We start from the raw sequence: 26,355 nt of genomic DNA, 5'->3' as shown, positions 1-26,355 counted from the left end.
CAGACACCCTTTTGGGGTAGGATGGTCTGGCACGTTTAGCGGGACGGCCGCAATGAGCCCCAGGATCCCCAGAGTCGGACTGGTCAGAGGACGGCCTTGCTGACAAACGCCCCAGTAATTCCACAATAGCTTTGTTGGTACGGGAGACTTCCAGTATCATCCTTGACAGATAACGCGCCCACTCTAGCTCTACCATAGGCTGGGCAGGAGGGGGCGACTGGGTTAGGGGCCGAGCCACTTGACGGTGGAACAGAGCAGGCAAAGTAGAGGGGATCAGACTGACCGGATGGAAACTTTGAGCACACGACGCACAGGCAAAATGGCGCATTGAAGTGACCACCTGCTTTGGGGCCTGGGTTTGAACATAATGAGAACCCTGTAGTGACAGGAAGGAGGAGGAGGAGGAGGAGGGAGGTAGGGTAAACCCTGTAGGAAGGGGAGACAGAGCTACCCAGCCTGTGTTCCTCAATGCAGCTTTTCCGGAGGTACCTTGCCAGAGTCCCACCGCAGGTGCATTTAAACACAGGATGTGGATGGAGGCAGAAAGAGGCGCCCAGAGTTGCCCCAGGAAACAGCTAAAGGAGCAGGAAGAACTTCATGCCCGGCCCCCAAAATGGAGTCAGCCCCCGCAGGCCCGACTCTCTGCCGTCCCTATAAAAGAGGGTGGGAATGCAGGCAGCTAGGACTGCCTGAAATCCTGCTAAAAGGAAGGAAAAATCAAAAAGGAAAAAAAATGTGCAGACCTGCAAAGCAGGGAGGTCTGCCTCCAACAGACACTAAGCTCAAACTGATTTAGCTTAGTCCCTGTAGGAAGGGTATAGCTGAAGGGAGGAGCTCACACCTTTGTGCTTAGTGTCCGCCTCCTAGTGGCAACAGTTATAACCATGTCAAGCCTGTGTCCCCTAATGACACTGATAAAAAAATATGGTCTTGTGAATGGGGCCTAAGTTTGCAAAACAGATAGTTTTCAGTCACCGATAGTTGTACACAGGGCTGGTGCTATCAGTGATTGATAGCAATCTCTGTGTAAGTGTGAATACAGAGATAGCTGTCACTCACTGATAGTTGCACACGAGGCAGACAAATTCAGAACAAGCAGAGATATAAATTACAAATTATACAGAATCTTTTCCCCATACAACTATATATAATTCTGCTCAGCTTCTCCTGCTCTTTAACATGCTGCCTGAATATTATACTGCATTTTGTGGTGACAAGTCTTTTAATTGTCCTCGGGGGACCTGACATACCATTGGAATCCTGGAAAAAATTATAAAAAGGTCCTTAACACTTTCACGCATTCACTGCAAGTCCAAATTGCAAGTGACTTACTGCATTTTGACGTACAGTCACGTCCAATTTGCTTACCAGAGCTGTGACACAAAGTGTCACAGCCCTGGAGTCTCGGCTCTCCTGGAGAGCAGAGACACCGGGGAAGCCGGCAACAGAGCAATCAGAGTGGTCCCTTGCCGGCAAGGGCTCCGATTGGTAAGTCTCTGCAGACTAACCAATCAGAGCTCTTTAGTGTTAAAATGCCGGTTTCAGGCTGTGATCTCCATGCTGGAGATCACAGCCTGAAATCAGCTGTGACCCCCACTGTGTCCCCAATGATTATATGGTCCCCATATGCCACAATTGCCCCCCAGATCCTCTGTGCGGGCTCTGATGGCAGCGGCTCAGAAACGGATTTACAGCTGACACTCTGCTGCTACGGGCGAAATCAGGGCTGGCACTGGTCTCGGCCGTTTAACCCCATATAGGCTGCGGTCAGCAGCTGCACGCGGCATCGATGGGGTTGAGAGGGAGCTCCCATGTCTTCCATCAGGCTGCCGCGATGGCATTGGTCCGATGGTTGCCATGGCAACCGGACGCCTTACAAAGGCATCCGGGCTGTCATGTACCTAAGGCTAAAAATTTAATAAAAATAGTCTTTTCTCATATCCGTTTATTTAGGTCATTAAAAAAAATGTAATAAAATATAAAATACATAATTGGTATCGCCGCGTCCGTAAAGACCTGATCTATAAAAAGTATCAAATTACTAATAATGTAGAAAAAAATAATTACAGAATTGTTTTTGTCACCTCAAGTCTACAAAAAAATAAACAGGTGATCAAAAAGACATATGTACCCAAAAATTATACCAATAAGAACTATAGTCCATCCCGCAAAAAATAAGCTCCCACACAGCTGCATTGATGAAAGAAAAAAAAAAAAAAAAAAAAAAAAAAGTTATGGACTTTAGTATATGGCGATGCAAAATATAAATGATATTTTGCTAATTTTTTCACCAATGTAGCTGTTTGGGGGCTTGTTTTTTGCGGGACGGGCTGTAGTTTTTATTGGTATCTTTTTGGGGTACATATGTCTTTTTGATCACTTTTTATACCATTTTGTTTGTGGCGGTGAAGTGGGCAAAAATGCCAATTGTGGCTCCTCTTGTGGTAATAGGGACTTAAATTTGGCGATACCAAATTTAAGTCCCTACATAGCTACATTGGTGAAAAAATATAAATGTTATGGGCCCTAAACTAATTTCAGCAATTTACATGTTAGAAAATCCAGATACCGCTCCTTCCCTTCTGAATGCTGCCGTTCCCCCAAACAGTGGTTTAGGACTACGTATGAGGTGTTGCCGTATTCAGGAAAATATGCATAACAAATTGTGGGGTGCATTTTCTCCTGTTACCACTTGTCAAAATGAAAAAATTGGGGCTATAGCAACGTTATATTGGAAATAAAAGTTAATTTTTCATTTTCACAGCCATCTGTTTCTAAATTCTATGAAACGCTTGTTGGGTCAAAGCATTCACTTCACCACTAAATTTTTTTAGGGGGGTATTTTCCAAAATGGGGTAACTTTTTTTTTTTTTTTTTTTCCCTAGGGGTACCTCAGGGTCTGTACAAATGTGACATGGCACCTGAAAATCATTCCAGCATAATCTGCCCTCCATTAACAATATTGCGCTCCTTTCTTTCTGAGTCCTCCCGTGGGCCCATACAGCAGTTTATGACCACATATGGAGGGTTTCTGTAAACTGCAGAATCAGGGTAAAAAATATTGAGGTTTCTTTGGCTGTTAACCCTTGATGGGTTCCAGGAAAATTGGATTTAAAATGGATAATCTTCCCCCAAAATTTAAATTTCCCCTCCATTTTGCTTTAAATAACACCTAAAGGGTTAATAAAGTTTGTTAAAGTTTGTAAAATCACTTTTTAATAACTTGAGGGGTGTAGATTCCCGAACTACAATTTACTATTCATTATGATGAATCCTCCATCAATTTCCTAGTCATAAAAAAAAAAAAAAAACACCTCAGGCAAACTTACCACAGATTTATACAGCAAACCAACAGACAGGAACAATTTACTCCACTTTACCAGCTTTCATCCTCCAACCACAAAAAAAATCCCTTCCAAGCTCTCAATTTAAAAGGATACAGACCATAGTTAAAGATCCTTCAACCAGACGGCAACGGATTGAGAAAATCAAACAGCGGTTCAAAGACCGTGGTTATCCATCACATACCTTGACAATCCCGATGCAAAACAAACATACTAACGTGTACAAATGTATTCCCTTTGTTCACACCCTTCATCCCAGCGCGGTCAAAGTTCTGATTATTATTCAAAGCCATTGGCCATTATTAAAAGAAGCTTATCCGAAAATAGAGGAGTTTGGTAATCCCATACTACCCTGTAACCGCAGGCCAAAGAACCTGTGAGATGCTCTGGTAAGAGTAGATGAAGGTCCTGGTACTCGTTTACCTAAACAGTTGTTCCTACAGACCCAGAGGAGAGGCACGTTTCCGTGCCTACACTGCTTTCAATGTTCTAACGTACAGAAAGGTTCTGTTATATCTTACCCACACACGGGGAAACCAATTTACTTTTTTTTTACCTGCAAATCAGACTATGTTGTGTACCTCATTAAATGTCCATGTGGCCTAGTGTATGTAGGAGAAACCCCCCAAAGGCTGAAGGAGAACCTGCCAACATAAACGCCAAAATTTACTCTGGCCGATTTCCTCATTTTTACGAAGCGAGACATTCCATAGCCCAACTCAAATTCCAGATCATAGAAGGGGTGGCAACAGATCTAAAACACTCAAACTTAGGGAGGCCTACTGGATACACACATTACAGAGCTTTAGGCCCCTTTCACATGGGAGAGTTTTCCACGCGGGTGCAATGCGTGAGGTGAACGCATTGCACCCGCACTGAATCCGGACCCATTCATTTCTATGAGGCTGTGCACATGAGCAGTAATTTTCACGCATCACTTGTGCGTTGCATGAAAATCGCAGCATGCTCTATTTTGTGCAATTTTCACACAACGCAGGCCCCATAGTAGTGAATGGGACTGCGTGAAAATCGCAAGCATCCGCAAGCAAGTGCGGATGCGGTGCGATTTTCACGCACGGTTGCTAGGAGACGATTGGGATGAAGACCCGATCATTATTATTTTCCCTTATAACATGGTTATAAGGGAAAATATTAGCATTCTGAATACAGAATGCATAGTACAATAGGGCTGGAGGGGGTTAAAATAATAATAATTTAACTCACCTTAATCCACTTGTTTGTGCAGCCCGCCTTCTCTTCTGTCTTCTTTCTTCAGGACCTAGGTAAAGGACCTGTGAGGACGTCACTGCGCTCATCACATGGCCCGTCACATGATCCATCACCATGGTAAAAGATCATGTGATGGACCATGTGATGAGCGCAGTGACGTCACCACAGGTCCTTTACCCAGGTCCTGAAGAAAGAAGAGAAGCCGGGCTTCGCGAACAAGTGGATTAAGGCGAGTAAATTGTATTTTTTTTTTTAGCCCCTCTAGCCCTATTGTACTATGCATTCTGTATTCAGAATGCTATTATTTTCCCTTATAACCATGTCATAAGGGAAAAATAATACAATCTATACAACACCTAACCCAAACCCGAACTTCTGTGAAGAAGTTTGGGTACCAAACATGCAGATTTTTCTCACGCGCGTGCAAAACGCATTACAATGTTTTGCACTAGCGCGGAAAAAAATCGCGCATTTTCCCGCAACACACCCGCATCTTATCCGGGCAGAAAATATGACGCCCGTGTGAAAGAGGTCTTACCCCCCAAAGGTATGAATAGGGAGTATCAGATACAAAATCTTCTTTAATTTCTTCTCTTTTGTACATATATTGGTTTCGTTGTATAATGTTAGTAATACATGATTATAACGGACACTTATCTCTTCTGATTCTAGGCCCTCTGACCTCTGTTGGGACGACGTGCCGCATAAGGGTATGCTTTTATGTTACACTGGTTTTGGGCGACCATTCACACCTTCTTTCTACTGGTGCGATCCGGCACCCTTACCTATGGTGTGCTACTATTCTTCTCCTCAGATACCTAAATGCGGCACAGGTAAGTCCACCACAGGGGATTATGGCCTCGGTATCTTGTTATGTATTCAGCATGGAGTGTTCTTGATCATTAGATAGGAATTCTTTGTTAGCTACATGAGGTGACTTAGGCTACTTTCACACTGGCGTTTCTGGGTCCGCTTGTGAGATCCGTTTCAGGGTGTATATCAACTATGAACATAGTCATTTTCTGTATTAACAGCCATTCTCTGTGTTACGTCAGTCATTGTATTGTCATTGCACTTTTAGTGTCCGATGAAGGCCTCCACGCCAAAAACGTTAACATACGTACTGCCGCTTGATTTCTATGTACTCAGCAATAAAAAAGCATCTTTGATTCGAGTTAAATTGCTGTGATTGGTTATTATCAGCAACTGGGGTGGGAACCCTATACACAGCATACGTCAAGCAGTGTGCGACAAAGTTCTGAGAACTGTTTCTAAAATGTGGTCATTTATGGGTGGTTTCAACTATGTAAGCCCCACAAAGTGACTTCATAACTGAAATGGTCCTTGGGGAAAAAAAAAAAAAGGAAGTGCTTCTAAACATCTAAGCCTTCTAACGTCCTAAAAATATAAAATTACATTTACAAAATGATGCCAACATAAAGTATACATATGGGGAATGTAAAGTAATAACTATTTTATGAAGTATCACCATTCGTCTTAAAAGGAAAGAAATTCTAATTTTGATAATAGCGAATTTTTCAAAATGTATCAACTCAAATTCACCACTATCATGAAGTACGATGTGTCACAAGAAAACAATCTCAGAATGGCTTGGATAAGTAAAAGTTTTCCAAAATTACCACCACAAAGTGACACGTCAGATTTGAAAAATGGGGCTCCGGCATTTGGTTCAAACAGGCTGTCTGTTGAAGGGGTTAAAGGGATTGTCTCATCTTGCCATTACTAAGGCTATATGAGACCCAGTCCTGACCACCTCCAGGCCAGGAAACAGCAGAGCGCTCCGGTGCTCTGTTTCAGTAGCTCTCATTGCCTTGCATGAGAGCTACAGGAACAGCATAGGACAACACGCTATACTGTTTCAGAGTTAGGGAGACAGCATAGCTTGTTATGCTACGCAGTTGTTTCAGTAGTTCTCATGCACGGCAATGAGAGCTACTGAAACAGCAGAGAGCCTGAGGTGGTCAGAGCTATGTCTCATCTCACCTTAGTAATGTCAAGATAAGACAACTATTCTGTCCCAGCACAGGGAGATTAATTTCAGAATCATTACAGATCACATCTGCTGCATTTCTGTAGTTTTTAGTTAGGTTATAGCACCATCTAGCGGTCTTAAAAATGTACTACACTTTGTTTGTCTGGTAATAAAGATTATTGTATTGTTGGGAGGTGCAAAGCATTGTGGGAGTGTAGTGCATTCTGGGAAAATGAAGGCTAGTCTCCATGTTAAAGGACATCAGCAGAGCTGTATCCTGCATATCTTCTTCTTAAACTCCACCATCCTTTTGCAAGTATATCTGGTAAGACATATACCTGTGTTTCAGGGACAGTATATTATGTAGAGCTGTTCAAGTAGTTGTAGTGTTACTCAGGGAAGAGCTTGTAACTGTTAGATGCTAGACATGCAATCCATGCTCGGTGTTAATGTAATGTTATAATACATGCTGTTCTATGCTTTCTGCCGATACATGTTCTGCCTTATACAAGCCATTTGTATTCTTGTAGTTTTACCAATTCACAATCCTGTAGACCAATAAACAAGTTAGACTACAGAGAACAGTCCTCTTATTTGGAAGACAGGAATGGTTTATACTGAATGTCAGACTGCACACTGTGTGAAAGTGTATGAAGACAGAACAAAAGGACTAAGCACTGAAAAGATTCCAATAACAAAAAAAATGTATAAACTGTCTGCATTTAGGCCATGCATCTGAAAACAGGTTTCCTTTCATTTAGACCTTATCCAAAGCACTTGAGGGGGTTGTCTGAGATAATTAAAAATCTTTGACTAGCTTTCCAAATGGCTAAAAGGCTAAAAATAAAAAAAGGGTTATACTCGCCAGCAGTCTGGTCCTCCTGCTGCTGAGGACAGTGATTAGCAGCAGTGGTCATCAAATGCCACATACCGGTGCGTCACTGCAGGGGCAAGAGGACTGGACCAGTACCGCAGAGAACTGCACTGGAGAAAGAGGGGAGTAAAAGGCTACTTTCACACTGGCGTTCTGGCTTTCCGTTTGTGAGATCCGTTCAGGGCTCTCTCACAAGCGGTCCAAAACAGATCAGTTTTGCCCTAATGCATTCTGAATGGAAAAGGATCCGCTCAGAATGCATCAGTTTGCTTCCGTTCCGTCTCCATTCCGCTTTGGAGACAGACACCAAAACGCAACAACAAACTGATCTGTTCTGACACACAATGTAAGTCAATGGGGACGGTTTTCTATGACACAATCTGGCTGTCACGGTGGGGAGTGGGGAGTGGGGAGTGGGGAACCCCCCCCCCCCCACTGTACAATGTCAGGTATAATGGGGAGGCAGCTAGGCCAGGTTGCCAGAATCAGAGAGCAGGTCACCTCCTAAAGCGTCCGTAATCCTCACCCTAACTCCTGACCATATGAGCGGACCTGGATGGTAGGATGGCTCATACCAGGATACTTTTGGCCCTGAGTTGTCCTGATAATCCCTCACATAGGAGCAGGGAAGAGACGACCTGTTCTTCCCAGACACAGATGAACAGGAGTCTCAAATGGCCTAACAGCAGGGAAAGGAAAAGACCATATGCAGCAACAGAGTCAGCAGGTAAGAACACCAGAAACACACTTACCTGCCGCAGCCACCACAACTGGAATCCGTGCAAAAGTACAGGTGCCCACACACCAAATAGGACACCGTACAAACAACACCACACACAGGTATCCAGCACACCTGATTCTGCCTGGGCCCGAAACAGCAAGGTGCACTGCAGCCCCAGGCAGCACTGCATACAGACTTATGGTTCACCCCTCCGGGAAACTAGTCCCCTTCCAGAGGTACAACACACACACAGGGTAACGTCTTGCACACATGTAAGGACAAACACCAACAACATCCCAGACATGTAACAAATAAGACGTACAACAAACCGTGAACATAAACCCACACCAAACATACAACAAGTGAGGTTGGGTACATAGAGAATACAAGGGAGACAAAGGAATGACATCGATGCCCTCAAGGACTGGGCAGATAGAACACCCTGGACTGGAGCAGAGCTACAGCACCAACGACAGCTGAAGTACAACTGACTCCAGCCAGGAAGCCACAGGAGATAAAAGCCAAGTGACCACACCCAGTCAGGAAGTTAACCCTTACAGCACCAGACAGGGGGAGGATATAACTTAAAGGTGAAGTGCACACACAAGCATAAAAACAACCCGTTTCCACAGGCAACAGCATGCGTGGCAACCATGACACTGCACCTGCATGCTATAACCGCAACATGTTGCCTAGGGCAACTGCAAGCATGGCAAAAGTGTCACGGCGCACACAGCAAAGGCCGTGACACTGGCACAATAGAAAACTGATCCGTCCTCCATTGACTTTCAATGGTGTTCAAGATGGATCCTTCTTGGCAATGTTAAAGATAATACAAACTGATCCGTTCTGACGGATCCACACCAAACGCAAATGTGAAAGTAGCCAGAAAAAAATAAATAAATATATGGCTCTATGAAAATTGCAACACAAAAACATGATTATTTTTTTCCTCTAAAAATGCTCTTGTATAAAATGTAAAAAAATAAAATAATATATATACACACATATACATATACACACACACACACACACACACACACACATTTGGTATCGCTGCGTTCGTAACAATCGGCTATAAGAAAATATCACATATTTTATATATGATCTGACCCATCAAGTGAACGGTGTAAAAAATAGAAAAATGACAAACAGCTTTTTTTGTGACTTTACCTTCCAAAAATTAGATTAAAAAAAGCAACTAGAAAGCCAAATGTACCCCAAAATGGTGCCAATAAAAACTACAGCTTGTCACGCACAAAATAAGCCCTCACACAGCTCATTCAACAAAAAATAAAAAAAAGTTATTGCTTTTAAAAACTATGACAGAAAATTCTGTGTTAGAAAATCCAGATGCCACTCGCTCCCTTCTGAGCCCTGGCGTATCCCTAAATAACATTTTTACGACCACAATTGGGGTGTTACTGTATTCAGGAGAATGTAGGTAGCAAATTTGGGGGGGGGGGGGGGGGGATATATTCTCCTGTTCTCTTTTGTGAAAAAAAAAGTTTGGGCCTAAAGCACCATTTTCTTGTAAAAAACTAAAATTGTATTTTTCATTTTCACAACCAAGTATTAAAAATTCTATGAAACAGCTGTTGAGTGAAGTGCTCTCTACACCCCTTAAAAATTCCTTGGGTGGTGTACTTTACAAAATGTGGTCACTTTTTGGGTGTTTTCACTGTGGGGTTACCTCAGGGCCTCTTCAAATGTTACATGGTGCCCAAAGACCACTCCAGAAAAATCTGCCCTCCAAAAACCATATGGTGCTCCTTGCCTTCTGTGCCCTGTCGTGTGCCCAAACAGCAGTATACGTCCACATATGGGATGTTTCTGAAAACTGCAGAATCAAGGTAATAAAAAATATAGAGGTTTGTTTTGTTGTTAACCCTTGATGTATTCCAGGAAAAAATTTATTAAAATGGAAAATCTGCAAAAAAGTGCTATTTTTAAAATTTCACCTCTAATTTGTTTTAATTCCTGTGGAATACCCAAAGGTTTAACAACATTTCTAAAACCAGTTTTGAATAGTTTGAGGGATGTCATTTCTAAAATGGGGTCATTTATGGGTTGGTTCTATTATGCAAGCCCCACAAAGTGACTTCAGGACTGAACTGGTCATTAAAAAGTGGGTTTTGCTAATTTTCTTAAAATTTTAAGAATTGCTTCTAAAATTCAAAGCTTTCTAACGTCCTAAATAAATAAAATGCCATTTACAAAATGATGCCAACATAAAAGTAGACATATGGGGAATGTTAGGTAAAAAATATTTTATAAAGGTATCACTTTCTGTTTTAAAAGCAGAGAAATATAAATTTTAGAAAATTGCAAATTTTTTAACGTTTTTGGTAAAAAGATTTTTTCATAAATATAAAAGGTGAAATATATTGACTCAAATTTATGACTATCATGAAGTACAATGTGTCACGGGAAAAACAATCTCAGAATGGCTTGGATAAGTAAAAGCATTCCAAAGTTATTACCACATACCACGTGTCAGATTTGCTAAACTGGTCAAAAAGGGGGTAAATGGCCCGGTCTGGAAGTGGTTAAATTAACAGATATTTAGTGGCTAGCATACTTTCAGTGATTCATTCTACCTTCATTAATTTATTGTCTGTATATTACAGGTTTTTCAGTTAAAGAGGACCTTTCACTCGTATACAAACTAAAAACTAACTCTATCTGTGGGCAGAGCGGCGCCCAGGGGTCCCCCTGCACTTACTAGTATGCCTGGGCGCCGCTCCGTTCGCCCGGTATAGGCTCCGGTGTCTCAGCTCCGTCTGTTGTACTGGACTGATTTTTTGTAGGAGGCGTGTCCCTTGCTGCAGCACTGGCCAATCGGAGCGCACAGCTCATAGCCAGTCTATGAGCTGTGTGCTGCGATTGGCCAGCACTGCAGCAAGGGACACGCCTCCTAAAAAAAAAAAAAAAAAAAAAAAAAAACAACACAGTCCAATACAACAGACGGAGCTGAGACACCGGAGCCTATACCGGGTAACGGAGCGGCGCCCAGGCATACTAGTAAGTGCAGGGGGACCCCTGGGCGCCGCTCTGCCCACAGATAGAGTTAGTTTTTAGTTTGTATACGAGTGAAAGGTCCTCTTTAAGTGTGTAATGGCGTGTGCTTTCTTTACAATTTTATATGCTGCGTTTTACGGTCTGATATGCTAAACAACTGACCCTGTTTTATATGGACCTTCTGCACATGTGGTTTGTCCTACACAAGCAAGTGACTGGAAGCTTCTCATCTAAAAGCTGCCTAAGAATTCATGGGTTGGAAAGAAGGATAAATAAAAAAAATAAATAAAAAAAAATGGATAGAAAATGAAAGTCCATCCTGGTATAAATGTCCTAGTACTACAATACATTTTGAATACTACAATCATTTTGAGTATTACCTTAAACACTCAAGCATCCGGGAAGCAATTTTCTTTCTCCGCATCATTGAGAACACCCAGATTCGGCTGACTCCACAGATAGCAGGCTCAGGGGTGGTGGAACAACACCAGGCTTTTACTCGTTCACGAGTTATTTGATCTTTGTCACAACTGTCACTTGGAATATCATCAATTACCCTATAACCCTGCAAGAAAGAACAATGTCACCAGAAAGAAAGACTGAAGGGTTTCTGCTAACCGTGCAAATTATTATAGAGGGGGAGGGAGCTTTTCCCAGACTAGGTGTAACTGTAACCACTTCTCAGCCAAGTACGTATGAGGTTTGCAGGCTATGAACGCAAGCAAGATTGTTCTCATTCACTGACCGTATATACCGTGATAAAAGGTGAACGGCAACATAGTAATGTAAATTGTAGAACATTTCATTTTACATTGAATAAAGATTTTCTCATCCGTATCATTGGGGACACAGGCTTGACCATGGGTATAAGCAGCTGCCACTAGGACACTAAGTAAAAAAGTGTGAGCTTCTCCTATCAGCTATACCCTTCCTACAGGGACTGAGCTAAAACAGTCTTAGCTTAGTGTCCGTAGGAGGCAGACATTCCCGTTTTGCAGGTCTGCTGAAAATGTTTTCATATTTGTTTTCTTTTTTACTTCTAGTTGGGCTACAGGCAGCATTAAGCTACCTGTTTTTTTCCCACCCAGGAGGAGGGAGACCAGCAGGTCCCAAAGCCCGCTGCTCGTTCCCTACCAACCAAAGGCAAATAGGAACAGAGGTTCCCTAAATCCTTCCCCAAGGGGCAGCACACCGAGGATGGTGACACGGCTGGAGCCAGGGGGCAGAAAACGCTGGAGAGGTGAGTATTTGGTTAGTAAACCATCCCCCCCTTCCCAGGTTCTTTTGTCCTCTTGCCCCCTTCCATGAGCCATTTTGCCTGTGCTTTTTGTCATTCAAAATCCTAATGCGGCCAGTTAGATCCCCTCTGTTCTTCATGCTCTGCCCCTTGATGTGTTCCAGGAAAAAAAATTGATTAAAATGGAAAAATCTGCAAAAAAGTTACATTTTGAAATTTGTCACTCCTTCCATCAGATACGCCGCTTCCGCCGAGTGTCTGAGCCTGACCCGGTTGCTCCCTGGAAGCAGCCAGGCTTATGGCCCAATCTTTTTTTCGTGGCTATCATGCCGTACCCTCTGGGTCTCCTGCTGGGCGGCAGATAATACTTAAAAACGGGCCCTAACGGCCCTTCCCTTTGCCGGAGGTAGGCTTTTTGGCAAGTGCCTGGGTGAGATCATCTCCGACGCTACGGATGGTAAAAGCACCCATTTGAAGAGGCCCTGAGCCTAACATGTATGTGTATGGGGAAGCCGGGAATGAGTCAGTAGGCAGCTACTGAATGTGTATGGTCACCCTTAAAAAGCATCGGTGAGCAGGATAAACCCTATTAAACAGACATACTGCCTGCTAGGGTTGATCCAGCTAGTTAAAGTGATACTGGTTTTGTGAAAATCAGTGTCAGTATTCCTGGGAAAAAGGGATTATGCCTATGAGGGCTTCAGTGCACTGAGCGGCATGGACAGAACTGGAAAACTGAGGTACACTGAGAGGGCTAGGAAACAGCCCTCATTGCTCTAAAGCCCTAATTTGCATAAAGAGTAAAAGTCTTTTTTTGTCCGGAACACTAACAATTTTTTAATAAATAATACAAAATAGCTGTGGCCTGCAGAGCCACCCAGTTTTTGCCTGTCAGTGTCTCGACTGCCCGCCGGCTGCCACTAGTACTGCGCTATTTACTACTGAAATTTTTGAATAGCATGCTTGAATTTTATGGAGATAAAATACTTTTGAATAATAAGCACTAATACTGTGATACTATTTGTCTTACCACTGAATAGAGTACAAGGATATTAGTGCATAACAGGTCAACAGAGAGAATAATTACCCACTGAATATGTTCTGCTATTAAACATCCTACAATTTTCTTATCACTGCTAATGAACATGAGGGTCTTTGTCCTGGAGTGAAGCCTAAGAGGAACCTGCTGGAACCCCAAATCATTATCCACCATTTCTCGGATCTCCTCGACCTGGAAAAAAATAAAATGCATCAATTAGTTATGGAATAGTAATTTTACCTAAAATACAAAATAAAATGAAGCCAATTAGGCATTAGCCCCTTTGCGCGCCACTTGAGATATATGTCCAAAAGGCACACAGGGAATGAGCTCAGTCTATATGCAACTAGGGTTGAGCGGTACACCGGTGTCAGCGATATACCGCAGTATTAAGAAACAGCGATATCGCTGTTTTCTAATAACCGCGGTATTTTGTGCAGTCATAGAAGCAGTCACATGTGCGCTGACAGTTTCTAAATCTGTGTCTGCCCGCCCCTGCATCCTGCATAACAGTACTCACAACCACATTACTGCCCGCAGCGGCCGCCCCCGGCTCCTCCTAGCTCCCCATATTCATGTATCCGCCCACAGACGTCGGAATCGGATAACGGCAGAGGTGAGCACAACAGCCAGGCGGGAAAAGTCTCTCCAACTCCCAAACACAGAGTTTGGCCTGTGAGGAGTGAGAGAGACGAGACCTTAAACATAGAATAGAGCCGGCCCGGGTGTCATACAGAAAGGTGCTACGTCTGTCTGTCTTCTGTGGCCTGGTCCTTCCTGAATACTGCCTGCAGTCTGCACACTGATCTATAATAGCAGGCATTAGGGAATAATGAGTCCTCTATACATGAGCAACATGACATTATATACTTGGTGGGGGGGGGGGGGGCAAAACTTGTTCATACATCACAAATAACCCAATTGAGAGATTGGTGGCTAGAAGACTACTCCAAAAACTGGGTCCAAATTGAAGCCGCCCTATCCCCATCGCATAACCTCAAATCCCTCTTGTTGGCGTCACTCCATCCTTCATTTACCCGCCCACCTACCCCAACTCTAGTATCCACGGCAGTAACAAACTGATCTCATTTTCACAAATTAAGCCAGAGCTCGTCTGGCCCTCTGACCCTTTCCGTCCCCATCACGGTGCTCAATTACCTCATCCCTAACTTGTCAGTGTCATCTTGGGAGACCCGAGAATTAGATTCAGTGTCAAAACTATATGAAACAGATAGCCTCCACACATTTGAATACCTACACCATACTTATCAGATACCAAACGCTGACTTCTATAAGTACCTATGTATAAGGCACTTTCTTAAATCCAACTCCCCTCTATTGATGGATATAAACTCCAAACTTCTCAGGATTTGGAAGCTTCCACCCCCACTTAGCACCCGTCTTTGTCCCATATACATCTTGTTGAGGGATAAGGAGTTATTTACGAAGACAGCTCCATTATGCTCCTGGGAAAGTGAGCTAGGCTCAACCTTCACAGATAAACAATGGAAATCAGCCTTAACCTTCATTTCGAAGAGTTTCAAATGTGCATTACATTATAAATCCCTTAGGAAAACCGTACTGAGGTGGTATTACACACCAGATCGCCTGGGCTATATTTTCCCAGGAGCATCACACTTATGTTGGAGGGGCTGCGGTCAAAGGGGCACGTTGTACCACATCCTTTGGCCATGCCCTCTTTTAGAGCACATATGGAGAGAGACCTTTTCTCTGGCCTATGATCTGCTAGGGTGCCAGATGACCCCTTCAACTTCATTGGCTTTACTAATGATTGATATGGACGATATCCCCCTGAAATTTCCGTGTGGTTTTGGGAAACCCTTTCTTGTCAACCAAACTGGCGATCACCCAGAAATGAAAAAAATCGCCATACACCCCACAGCTAGCGGAAATTCTTCACAAATTAAACTCCACCTAGATACATGAAAAAAACTTTAGCGAAAGCTGGGCATTCCTTCTCTAAGTTCGCAGGGACGTGGAGTTCCTGGAGTAAATCTAAGTATGTAACTCATTCCTTAGACTAAACTTTTTCGGGTACAGTAGTGAATTATTATTGTATGGAAAAAGATAACCCTACCTTCAGAATGTACATTTCCCCCCCCCTGTTATTTTCTGTACGTAGGTTTGTTGTACATGTCTATTCACCATAGGCTACGAACCAATGTTGGTGCTGCCAATGTGGCTCTGTGAACGCACTGATACGTTTGTAAAACATATGCCAGGCATCCTCAAACTGCGGCCCTCCAGCTGTTGTAAAACTACAACTCCCACAATGCCCTGCTGTAGGCTGATACCTGTAGGCTGTTCAGGCATGCTGGGAGTTGTAGTTTTGCAACAGCTGGAGGGCCGCAGTTTGAGGATGCCTGACGTATGCTTTGCAATCAAAATACAAATAAAAACTAGTGATTCAAAAACTTGTTCATACAGTATAATGTCTCCTTGTGGCTGCCCCCATACAGTATAACCTCTCCTTGTGGCCGCCCCCATACAGTATAACCTCTCCTTGTGGCCGCCCCCATACAGTATAACCTCTCCTCGTGGCCGCCCCCATACAGTATAACCTCTCCTCGTGGCCGCCCCCATACAGTATAACCTCTCCTCGTGGCCGCCCCCATACAGTATAACCTCTCCTCGTGGCCGCCCCCATACTGTATAACCTCTCCTTGTGGCCGCCCCCATACAGTATAACCTCTCCTTGTGGCTGCCCCCATACAGTATAACCTCTCCTTGTGGCCGCCCCCATACAGTATAACCTCTCCTTGTGGCCGCCCCCATACAGTATAACCTCTTCTTGTGGCCGCCCCCATACTGTATAACCTCTCCTTGTGGCCGCCCCCATACAGTATAACCTCTCCTTGTGGCTGCCCATCCCCCCCCCCCCCCCCCAAAAAAAAAAAAAACACGGGTATTTTTTGCGATCTATATAGTTATCACGATAAATTTCTTAATATAGTTATCATCTGAATATTTTTGTTATGGCCCAACCCTATATGCAACGGGTGCCAGGCATGTTAAACAGCTAACACCTGCCTGCATGGTCCAGGATCAATAACTCCAATCGCAGTCACTTAATCCCTCAGATGCTGTAGTCTATAACAAACATGGCACCCAAGCGGTAGAGAGCAAAGTAAGCCCTCTCTCAAACTGTTGCTAACACCCTATCCCACAAGTAGCAAAATCACGGTGTGCTGACTGGTTGTCACGGGAGCCTGGGGCCTTGTAAAAACTCCCAGGCCTGCCACAGTAATCTTTCTTTTAAGCCCTGCCTGTAGCAGGGCTTAATAGGAAGATATTATAAGCACCATAGACAGGTAGAATGGTATAAGCCAGGGATGCTCAACCTGCAGCCCTCCAGCTGTTGCAAAACTACAAATCCCATCATGCTCTGCTGTAGGCTAATAGCTGTAGGTTGTCCAGCATGCTGGCAGTTGTAGTTTTGCAACAGCTGGAGGGCCGCAGGTTGAGAATCCCTGGTATAAGCAATTGAACAACCGCAACAAAAACAGCAATTTATAAAACCACACACTGAAAAAAAATCTCCACAGAAATTGACATGTGGTGTGTACTTTAACTCCTCAGCATGTCAATTTATGTTATTGGATTTTCACCATGGATGTCATCCTTTGCAATCCACCTCAATGTACATACTGTGTGGAAGTGCCCCAAGTGTCTCAGCTGTCATACAAATAGAGTTTATTTCCCAAGACGGATATAAAATGGTTGCACGAGATAAGCACAGCATGACTGCTTTCTTCCGAAATCGGTGTGCGGTACTGCGGTTAGTTCTGTTAAGTGAATATCTGATACAAAGAGTGCATGGTTTCTGAACGAAAGCAGCTCTCTTTCCTAGTCATATACAGCCATTTTAATGACACTCTTAGATTGTTACCACTGCCCTTTAAATGGAAAAAACAAAAAACTTACATGTAGCATAGTATACAAAAAAAAAACAAAAAAAACAGTACTTTCTAAAGTGATATTACCTTTTTAAGAGCGTATTTAGGATCATCTGGTAGCACCATTATTATCTTGCCATCAGGGTATTCAGCTACAATCCTCTCCTTCTTCCAACCCTTGAAAAAGGATAAAAAACAAACAAATTATATAAGGATTGTCCTAGCATTTGCCAAAAGATTCTGAATAGACGTTTTCACTTCTAATGGTAGACTGTGAGGAGGACACGTTACCACAGACAGTTCAACCATTAAAATTGGAAAAACCCTCCCAAAAATGGCACATTGTAGATTTTTAATGTGCAGTAAATCTTGTTGTCGCACAACTCAGGGGACACAATTGCATTTTTAAACCCTTAGTGACATAATTCGTTTTAGCCAATAATATTTTTCCCCTTTGTGTTCCAGCTGGCATAACTTTAAAAAAAAATAAAAAATTATTTTGAGAGATTAGTTGTAGGTTTTTAGGGTTAATATAGTGTAGTAAATAACTTATTTTAGGGGGAAAAAATAAATAAAAAAATTCCACAAAATAATGTAACATTTTTTTTTATGGCGTTCACTGTGTGGTAAAAATGACCTAACATTATGTGGGTCAGTACAGTGATGATAATGTCACATTTATATATATTTTTTACTATTTTTCTCTCCTCCGGCAGGCTGTCAACTCTGCAACTGCTCCCCGGCTACTCTAGACTGAAGTCAGGACGGATCCGTATTTTTTATTTTTTTTAGAATAATGCAAACAGATTCGTTCTGAACGGATACAAGCGTTTGCATTATCGGTGCGGTGCTGATACAAGACAGATCTGCACCAAACGCAGGTGTGAAAGTAGCCTTAGCTGCTACCAATTAGGAGATACCAGCAGCTGAAGCAAACCCCCCTTACACTTCTGCCCAAGCCCAGCTCGGGCAGAACAGTTATGTACTTTTTCTAATCGCCTCGGGTGTGACCGCTAGGGTCCCCGCCAATCACATAAATGCACACTGCCGCTCTATTCAACTCTATGGGGCTGCTGGAGATAGCCGTGAGCTTGTACTCTGCCATCTCCAGCAGTCCTTTAGAGTTGAATGGAGAAGCGGACACGCATGCATGCCTGGTGCTCCATTCAAACAGGGAGCAAAGGTCCCTATTCTTGTGATAAGCAAAGGTGCCTCACTGATCAGACACTTTATTTAGGCACCAACATAGTTGAGGCTGTCCCTGCAAAGAAAAAGCAGCACTCTACCAGATCAGATAAAACTGCAGGTATATTCCTCCACATTTACAGGCAACGTTTCCACTTCTCACTGGAGCCATCTTCAAGCTTGAAAATGGCTCCAACAATAAGCTGAAACTTCTTTTGGTCTAAGGCTACTTTCACACCTGCATACACCTGGTATCTGCACAGACGGATTCGCACCTATAAATGCAAACGCTGGTATCCGTTCAGTACGGATCCGTCTGCATACACTTAGTAAAAAAAAAAGTCTAAGTGTAAGTCAAACGGATCCGTCCTGACTTACATTGAAAGTCAATGGGGGACGGATCCGTTTACAATTGCACCAATATTGTGTCAATGTAAACGGATCCGTCCCTATTGACTTACATTGTAAGTCAGGACGGATCCATTTGGCTCCGCACCGCCAGGCGGGCACCAGAACGCTGCAAGCAGCGTTTTGGTGTCCGCCTCCAGAGCGGAATGGAGGCTGAACAGAGGCAAACTGATGCATTCTGAACGGATCCTTATCCATTCAGAATGCATTGGGGCTAAACTGATCCGTTTGGGGCCGCTTGTGAGAGCCCTGAACGGATCTCACAGGCGGACCCAGAAACGCCAGTGTGAAAGTAGCCTAAGTTTGTGGGTAAACCTTTCTACTATGATTTTAAAACTCCATTAGTCCTGTAAAAACAGAAATATATTTACTACTCACTAAAAGTTAGGTATATTTCAAGCTACAGTGATGATATAGCATGAAAGTAGGGCATTTAAGTAGAAGCATGTAATGGCGATTTCCTCATCTCAAACAATTTGTTCAAACAAAATTTAACACCAGAGGTGGGAATACCCCACAAAAATGTCAATGTCTCAAAAACTTGTCATGTGGCCTTGAGCATCAATTACAGCTTCTTTTTCCAGAAGAGTAAAAATACTACCCTGACCATTTTTGAGGAGTACTTTTACCCGAGGAGGAGTACGCAAGTTACGGCAATTAAAATACATAATACATAGGCCTGCACCCGCTCACATCCTCGTTGGAGGCTGCGTTTGGAGCCTCTGTTGCAGATTCAGGCGAAAGACCAGACAAAAAAGCCTTGTATGCAGCACTTTTTTGTCTGGTAAAAAGCCAGAATCCATAACGGAAACTGAACGGATCCCATCATAGTCTGTGGAGTATGTTCAGCTTCTTCCCTGTGGGGTGACGGGGGAGCAGAGAACTGGGAGACTGGACGGAACCATAATTAGCGAGGGGGGGGGGGGGGGAATTACTTACTTAAAGACTGACAGGCCAGGCTTTTCACTGCCACAACATGGCCTGGGGGGGGGGGGGGGGGGGGTCATAGGCCGGGGGCAGCTCTCCTCTCAGATCAGTCATGCAAATCTGCGGCTCCTCAGCTCTCCAGCGGCCCTGTCATGTTTCCCGGGGTCCTTGGGCAGCGCGCCCTACTCTCCTTACTACAGCCACTCCCGGGAGCCCGTCCTCCTCCGTCCAGCTCCCACCGGCTTTCTCTGCCTGACCCGACCTGTATCGCTCTGGCGCCCCAATACCCAACCAATAACAAAGCTTACTGCAAGGAGCTTTGTTATTGATTATTTCAGGCACAGGCAGCATTGCTGCGCTGCCTGTGCCGTTCACAGCGCTCACTGAGCTGATGAATGAGGGGGAAAAGTCTAAGGCATATTGATACGTCTTAGACTTTTTCCAGGGAGTAAAATCGCCCAAACAAGCGTCATAGACTGTTGTACAGGCGTTATTGCAACCTCTGAGCTTGACAACGACATCTCATGCTGTTCACAAGTCGACTTATTGTCTGCTGAGGCAGGTCATCCCACTCTGCTTGAAGGGTGGCCCTCAGGTCATTGAGGATCTGGGGTACAGGGTTACGAGCCTCTACATGTCAACTCAGCTGATCCCATAGGTTTTCAAGGGGATTCAGATCTGGAGGAAGTGCAGGCCATTCCATGTGAGGTACCCCAGTCTCCGGCAAATGTTCCCCAATGATGCGACCTCAATGAGCCATGGAGATGAAATTAGGCCTGTGTTGTTGATGCAGAGGCATAACGACTGGATTAATGATGTGATTCAAGTAGTAGGGCAGTTCTCTATTGACTAGACACACCTACCCGCACTAACACCACCAGCACGAAACATTCAGTGGCCTGATGCATAGAGCTCTCCTGGACGTCTCCAACATCGTTGGTGTCCATCATTTCTGCTCAGCATGAATAGACTTTCATTAGTGAACAGCACTGAGGCCCACTGGTCTCTCGTCCAGCGTAGATGCTCCCTGGCCCATGCAAGACTATGACGCCGGTGACCATTGTTGTGGTCAGGTACCCCTGCAAGTCGTCCACCACACTGATTTAAACGGTTTGGAATGGTCTGACACTTCAATGCCACAAAACTCTAGGCACATTTAAGGGAGGTGAGAGGCACCCATCATCTGGTTCTGCAGGGAATTGTTCACAGTTAAGCGGTCATCAGTGTGGGATGTGGCCAAAGAACGTCCACTTCTATGCCTTTCTGTGACTCTTCCAATCTCTCTATATCTCTGTTGCAACCTGCTAATGACACTCTGACACTCTAAGCTCAGTGGCCACTTCCGTCTGAGAACATCCTGCTTGAAGCCTTGCAATGGCAAAGTACTGTTGATCAATTGTTGGTGTCACCTTGGCCTCATGATATCAAAATGTGAACAGCATGATGAAGAGGACTGTTTAAATACCAATTCTAATTAAGCCAGGAAATTTATTGGGCGATTCATGGATCAAACACCTGTTGTGAATTTTGCCATTAAGCTCCTTATTAGAGAACAGCAAGTTGTGCAAAAACATTGAACAGTTGGACATGTGCATTCAAAAGTTTAGAGAAGGTCACATTAAGGGTCCATTCACATGTCCGCATGAGTTCTGCAATTTTGCGGACCCATTAATTTTCAATGGGGCCGGAAAAGATGCGGACAGCACACAGTATACTGTCCGCATACACACTTCCGTTCCTATTATTGTCCGCAGATAGGGACAAGAAAAGGCATTTTTATTTAAAGTGCCTGGCATGTGCGGGCCGCCGATGTCCGTGTTTTGCGGACCACAAAACACTTATGGACGTGTGAATGGACCCTTAGTTCACCTGTAAAGGTTAGAGTGCACTTTAGGTTCATCCTAAAATTTCATCCACAAGCCAAGTATCCCTAACTTTTTGTGAATAGAATATTTCACCAACTACAAAATAAAAATAAAAATACTCAATTTGTCATCTAGAAGGTGAAATTTGCTCCGGGCACTTAGACATTCACAGCTATGGAAATAAAAGGACAGAAAAATTCTTACCACATATTTTACTGCACTAATGAACTGGTTATGGAAGAGCAGGTGCTGAGTCTCATCTTCTGGACTGGATGCTGTGTAAAGCATGCCGCACACATTACAGGTGATTGCACCAAACCGCTTTTGTCCAGCATCCTGAAAACGGGGAAAAATGGTTTAAATAAACAAAGTGGCAATTACTTTTTTAACCAATTCAAGACTGGGCCATTTTCTCTGTTCATGACCAGGCATATATGTTTTTTGTTTTTTTTTTCTTTTAGTATATGCAGGTTGAAAAGCTATATGGTTTTATCCCTTTCAGTTATTCAAATTGGCCTTTTTTCTTATGTCATTTTTATATTAGTATTTTTTTGGTATCAGGGAAATGTATTTTCCTTTTTACAGATTCTTTATAGTGCAAAGCGCCATCAATTTTTACATTGTCCCCTTTCCATTCTGGTTAATTTATAGGGGATATATAGTTTATTTTAGATTGTCGGTTGGGGAGGACTAGAAGTTGTAGTTTGGTTTAAATCGGTGGCTCACATGATTGCTGGAACGGTGGCAGGAAACATCATGACTACTTCCTGAATTGTCTGCACAACGCATATACTTTACACACATCAAACCAATCAGAATCCACCTTTCATTTTGGACAGCTTCTTAAAATATAGCACTTTTTTGCACGAGTCTAAGCCCATACTAGTGTGAGCAAACTGCTCTCCTGGTCTCTACTTGCCTAAAGACCTCTACAAAATTATTAGCGAAGCTAAGTATTTAGCTGTTGTGATACCAAGCTGCCTGCATGCAATAGATGTGAATGGAAGCATCAGAAAATTGGTGGATGCAGGCTGCTAGTAGTGTAGAGCGAAGCAAGGTTCGGAGGCTTCATCCAAAGTCGCTTTGTTCAAAACTTCAGAATACTACTGTACGGAGATTCATCTCCGTACAGTATTAGAATGTATGGCCTCTGATGCCCCGAAGTTAGTTATTCACGAAGTCGCGTGTGACTTCGTTGAATAACTTCGGTAGTTGATTTTTAAAGTGGAAAACACACTTTAAAACCAAACTCAGCTTTGGCTCTGACTAGTACCTCAGAACCAAAGCAGAGTTCGGGTTCAAGTTTTAAAGTGGTTTTCCACTTTAAAAAATAATTACTGAAGTTATTCAACGAAGTCACGTGCGACTTCGTGAATAACTAACTTCGGCTCATCGGAGCCCATACATTCTAATACTGTACAGAGACGGATCCCCGTACAGTATTATTCCGAAGTTTTGAACGAAGCGACTTCAGATGAAGCATCCGAACCTCGTTTCGCTCAACACTAGCTGCTAGCTTAAGATAAAATTACTGAAGTAAACAGATGGGTAAAAAAATTTTTTTTTTTTATTAAACTGGTTGGTTATAGAGAATGATGAGTGACCATGTATGGAAATTTTACCTAAAGCTTCCCCAGTAACCCCCCCCCCCTCCCCCAAGTGACGGACAGTAAATCTATCACTTAAAGGGAACCTGTCACCAGGATTAGATGTATAGAGCTAAGGGTTGCTAGATGGCCTCTAGCACATCCGCAATATCCAGTCCCCATAGCTCTCTGTGCTTTTATTGTGTAAAAAGAAACGATTTGATCCATCTGCAAATTAACCCGAGATGTGTCCTGTACGTGAGAGGAGTCCAGCGTGAAGGAGCCCAGCACCGCCCCGCATCCTCAGAATCTCCTCCTTGCTCCCCAACGTCAGAAATCCAGAGCGCCGTAATCTCACGATGCGTGAGCTAGCGCATGCGCAGTGTAGTCATAGTGTTCCTTCCCTGTGCTGGCATCAGCCTAAGGGAAGGAACTGTGCATGCACCAGCTCGCGCATCGCGAGATTACGGCAAAGAAGAAGGGCTGGGGAAGTGTTCAGTGCAGAGAGTGGAGGGCACTGGACAGGAATACTTACGATGATCGGCTGACTACTGCTGTTATCTGCTTCTTTTAGCTTCCTAATTTCTTTCTGAAGATGGGCATCAGATGGCACATGGTTTGATTTTGCAGCTGACACGTCGCTGCTCACTTCGTTCCTGTGATAATAATTTGTATTATCAGTAAGACATTCACCAGGTTCAGTTAGTAAATGTGTTTTACTGAAATCATATTCAATGGGGCGGATTTACTAGTCAAACCGAGTCAGAATTCTGGCTTAGCAGAAAATAGGTGTGACTTACTACGAAGGAGTGTGGATTGAAATGCATCAGTGTGTGCTACATTTGAGCCAAGATATTGTGGTAACTGCACCTCACCCACCACATGTAAATACACACTAAAAAGCAAGTCTAGGTCTTGACAAAACTTTCTTAAAGGTTTTTTCCAGAAGTATAATATTGAAAACCTATCCTCAGGAAAGGTCATCAATATCTGTGGGGGATCAGCTGTTTGAAGAGGCCATGGTGCCCCAGTGAATCCTGCTGCCTTCTCTCAGCTTACCAAGCACAGTGCCATACATTGTATAGTGGCTGTGCTTGGTATTGCAGCTCAATCCCATTCACTTGAATGGGACTGAGCTGTGAAAGGTCATGAGACCAATGAATGTTATGTCACTGACCTAGGAAGAGGCCGCAGCGCTCACTTCAAACAGCTGATCGGCAGGGGTTCCAAGAGTTGGACCCCCATCAATCAGATATTAATTACTTAGGTCATCAATACAGTATTCCTAGAAAAACTCTCAAACTTCATAATTAATCAGCATAATTAAAGGGGTTATCCCACAAAAATTATTCAGCACCTATCCACAGGATAGGTGACAGAACACTGAAGCCCCCCACAATTCCAAAAAAAGTCCCCTCTCTGAATGGAGCGGTAGAGCGCATGTCGGGCAACTTCTCCGGCCATTTGTATAGGAATGACAGAGCTCTGTGTACATCAGCCCCAGAGAAGTCAATGGAGCGGTAGAGTCCATGTCAATCCACCTCTCCATTCACTTTTATGGGGCTGACAGAGTATATACCTCAGCCTTACACTTACATGATAGGGGGACAGGGACCCCTTGTTTTTGGGATTGCGGGGCTTCCGAATAGTTAGACCCCCCTGCGGTCCCTTACATAGATAATTTTCAAGAGAACTCCTTAAACCCCCAACAGTCACATTAAAATTGCAAAAAACATCCCTTCTACACTTGAAAAGCAGTGCATTTTCCTGCAGCTGCCACTAGGGGGGAGCTCAATGCAACAAAATAATTCCAGCTTCCATGGTTGTTGTATTATTCCAATACACTGAGCTCCCCCTAGTGGTGGCTGCAGGCAGCCAGCTAGCTAGCTTTGTAATAGAAGAGAAGCAGGAGATTTATCAATGTATGTTTGCCAGTTTTCTGGTGTAAATACATTCAGAAATATGGGGCTCAGACTGAGTGCCATATATTTGAAGCATTTGCTCCACTTTTCCGACATAAAAGTCGGACAAAGTGGGTGAGCCCAAAGGAAACTTTTCTTTATTTTAATTACCATTTATATTTAATAAAAATTTCTTTAAAATACAACATAAAGTGGTCAGAAATCTGGGGCATTGCACATGTTCTGCATTGCCTGGGGCCATACTAAGTTTTTCTATAGACCCCTATAAGGTTTGTGTACTCCCCTGGATATGAAGTATTAAATGTGTTCTAAATCTGTACTGCATCAGGCCCACTGTGTAGCACCAATTCTTTTCAAGTCTCCTCCTGGTGAACGTGTTACAAACAAAATTATAAGTATATCCTTGGGGGGGGGGGGGGGGGACATGAAGTTGTGGCATGATATGGTGTTTTTGATAGAAAGCAGGCCCTGATGAGGCTCCTTTAATTGCATTAACACGTAAGGTGGACTCCCATAATCACATGTTTGCAAAGTAACAGCAGAAAAAAAAAAAAAAAAAAACGACCAAAAAAAGGAATTCTTACATTAAATTATTTTCAAAGACAGCACTATGTGCAGCGGGGAGAATAATGTGATCAGCGAGTAATGGCATTCTGGTGGGGTAACACCCGCGCACCACGACGGCCGCACAGAGACGTTAAGTACAGTCTTAGCACTTACCCTCTCTGAGCAGATGCAGCCATCTGGTCCGTCAGCTGCTTGCAGTCGCTGCCTGAAATAGATTTCAATGGCAACAGGTCACTAATTTAGCAGTTTTACCATTTACTCTCAAGGCGGAAGGACATTGTAAAATGCAGTTTTGAATAATCAATAAACAAACGTCACTATGAATCAGATACACTAATTACTCCCCCCGCCCACATATTTTCCATCGCCATCCACTTTAGTCCCTGTGCCCAGTTCGGCTCACATTCACACACCTACACATACTGGGGGAGATCCTTCAAAACTGGTGTAAAGGAAAACTGGCGTAGTTGCACCTTGTAACCAATCAGATTGATCCTTTCATTTTCCAAAGGAGCTCCG

At 43.6% G+C, this 26,355-nt stretch overlaps 1 protein-coding gene across 1 annotated transcript in view; it reads right to left on the bottom strand.

Moving 5' to 3' along the window:
* ESCO1 (establishment of sister chromatid cohesion N-acetyltransferase 1) overlaps positions 1-26,355 on the bottom strand; it is a 57,526-nt gene that overhangs the window by 9,681 nt on the left and 21,490 nt on the right. The window contains exons 4-9 of the mRNA XM_044295151.1: positions 25,990-26,041; positions 23,883-24,003; positions 21,966-22,097; positions 17,464-17,553; positions 13,508-13,651; positions 11,564-11,748 (exon numbers count right to left, since the gene is read on the bottom strand). Coding sequence (XP_044151086.1) covers positions 11,564-11,748; positions 13,508-13,651; positions 17,464-17,553; positions 21,966-22,097; positions 23,883-24,003; positions 25,990-26,041 — 724 coding nt within the window. The remainder of the gene's footprint in view (positions 1-11,563; positions 11,749-13,507; positions 13,652-17,463; positions 17,554-21,965; positions 22,098-23,882; positions 24,004-25,989; positions 26,042-26,355) is intronic.

The sequence above is a fragment of the Bufo gargarizans genome, chromosome 5, assembly GCF_014858855.1.
Source record: "Bufo gargarizans isolate SCDJY-AF-19 chromosome 5, ASM1485885v1, whole genome shotgun sequence".
Classification (NCBI taxonomy): domain Eukaryota; kingdom Metazoa; phylum Chordata; class Amphibia; order Anura; family Bufonidae; genus Bufo; species Bufo gargarizans.
This window is presented reverse-complemented; position numbering and strand designations above follow the sequence as displayed.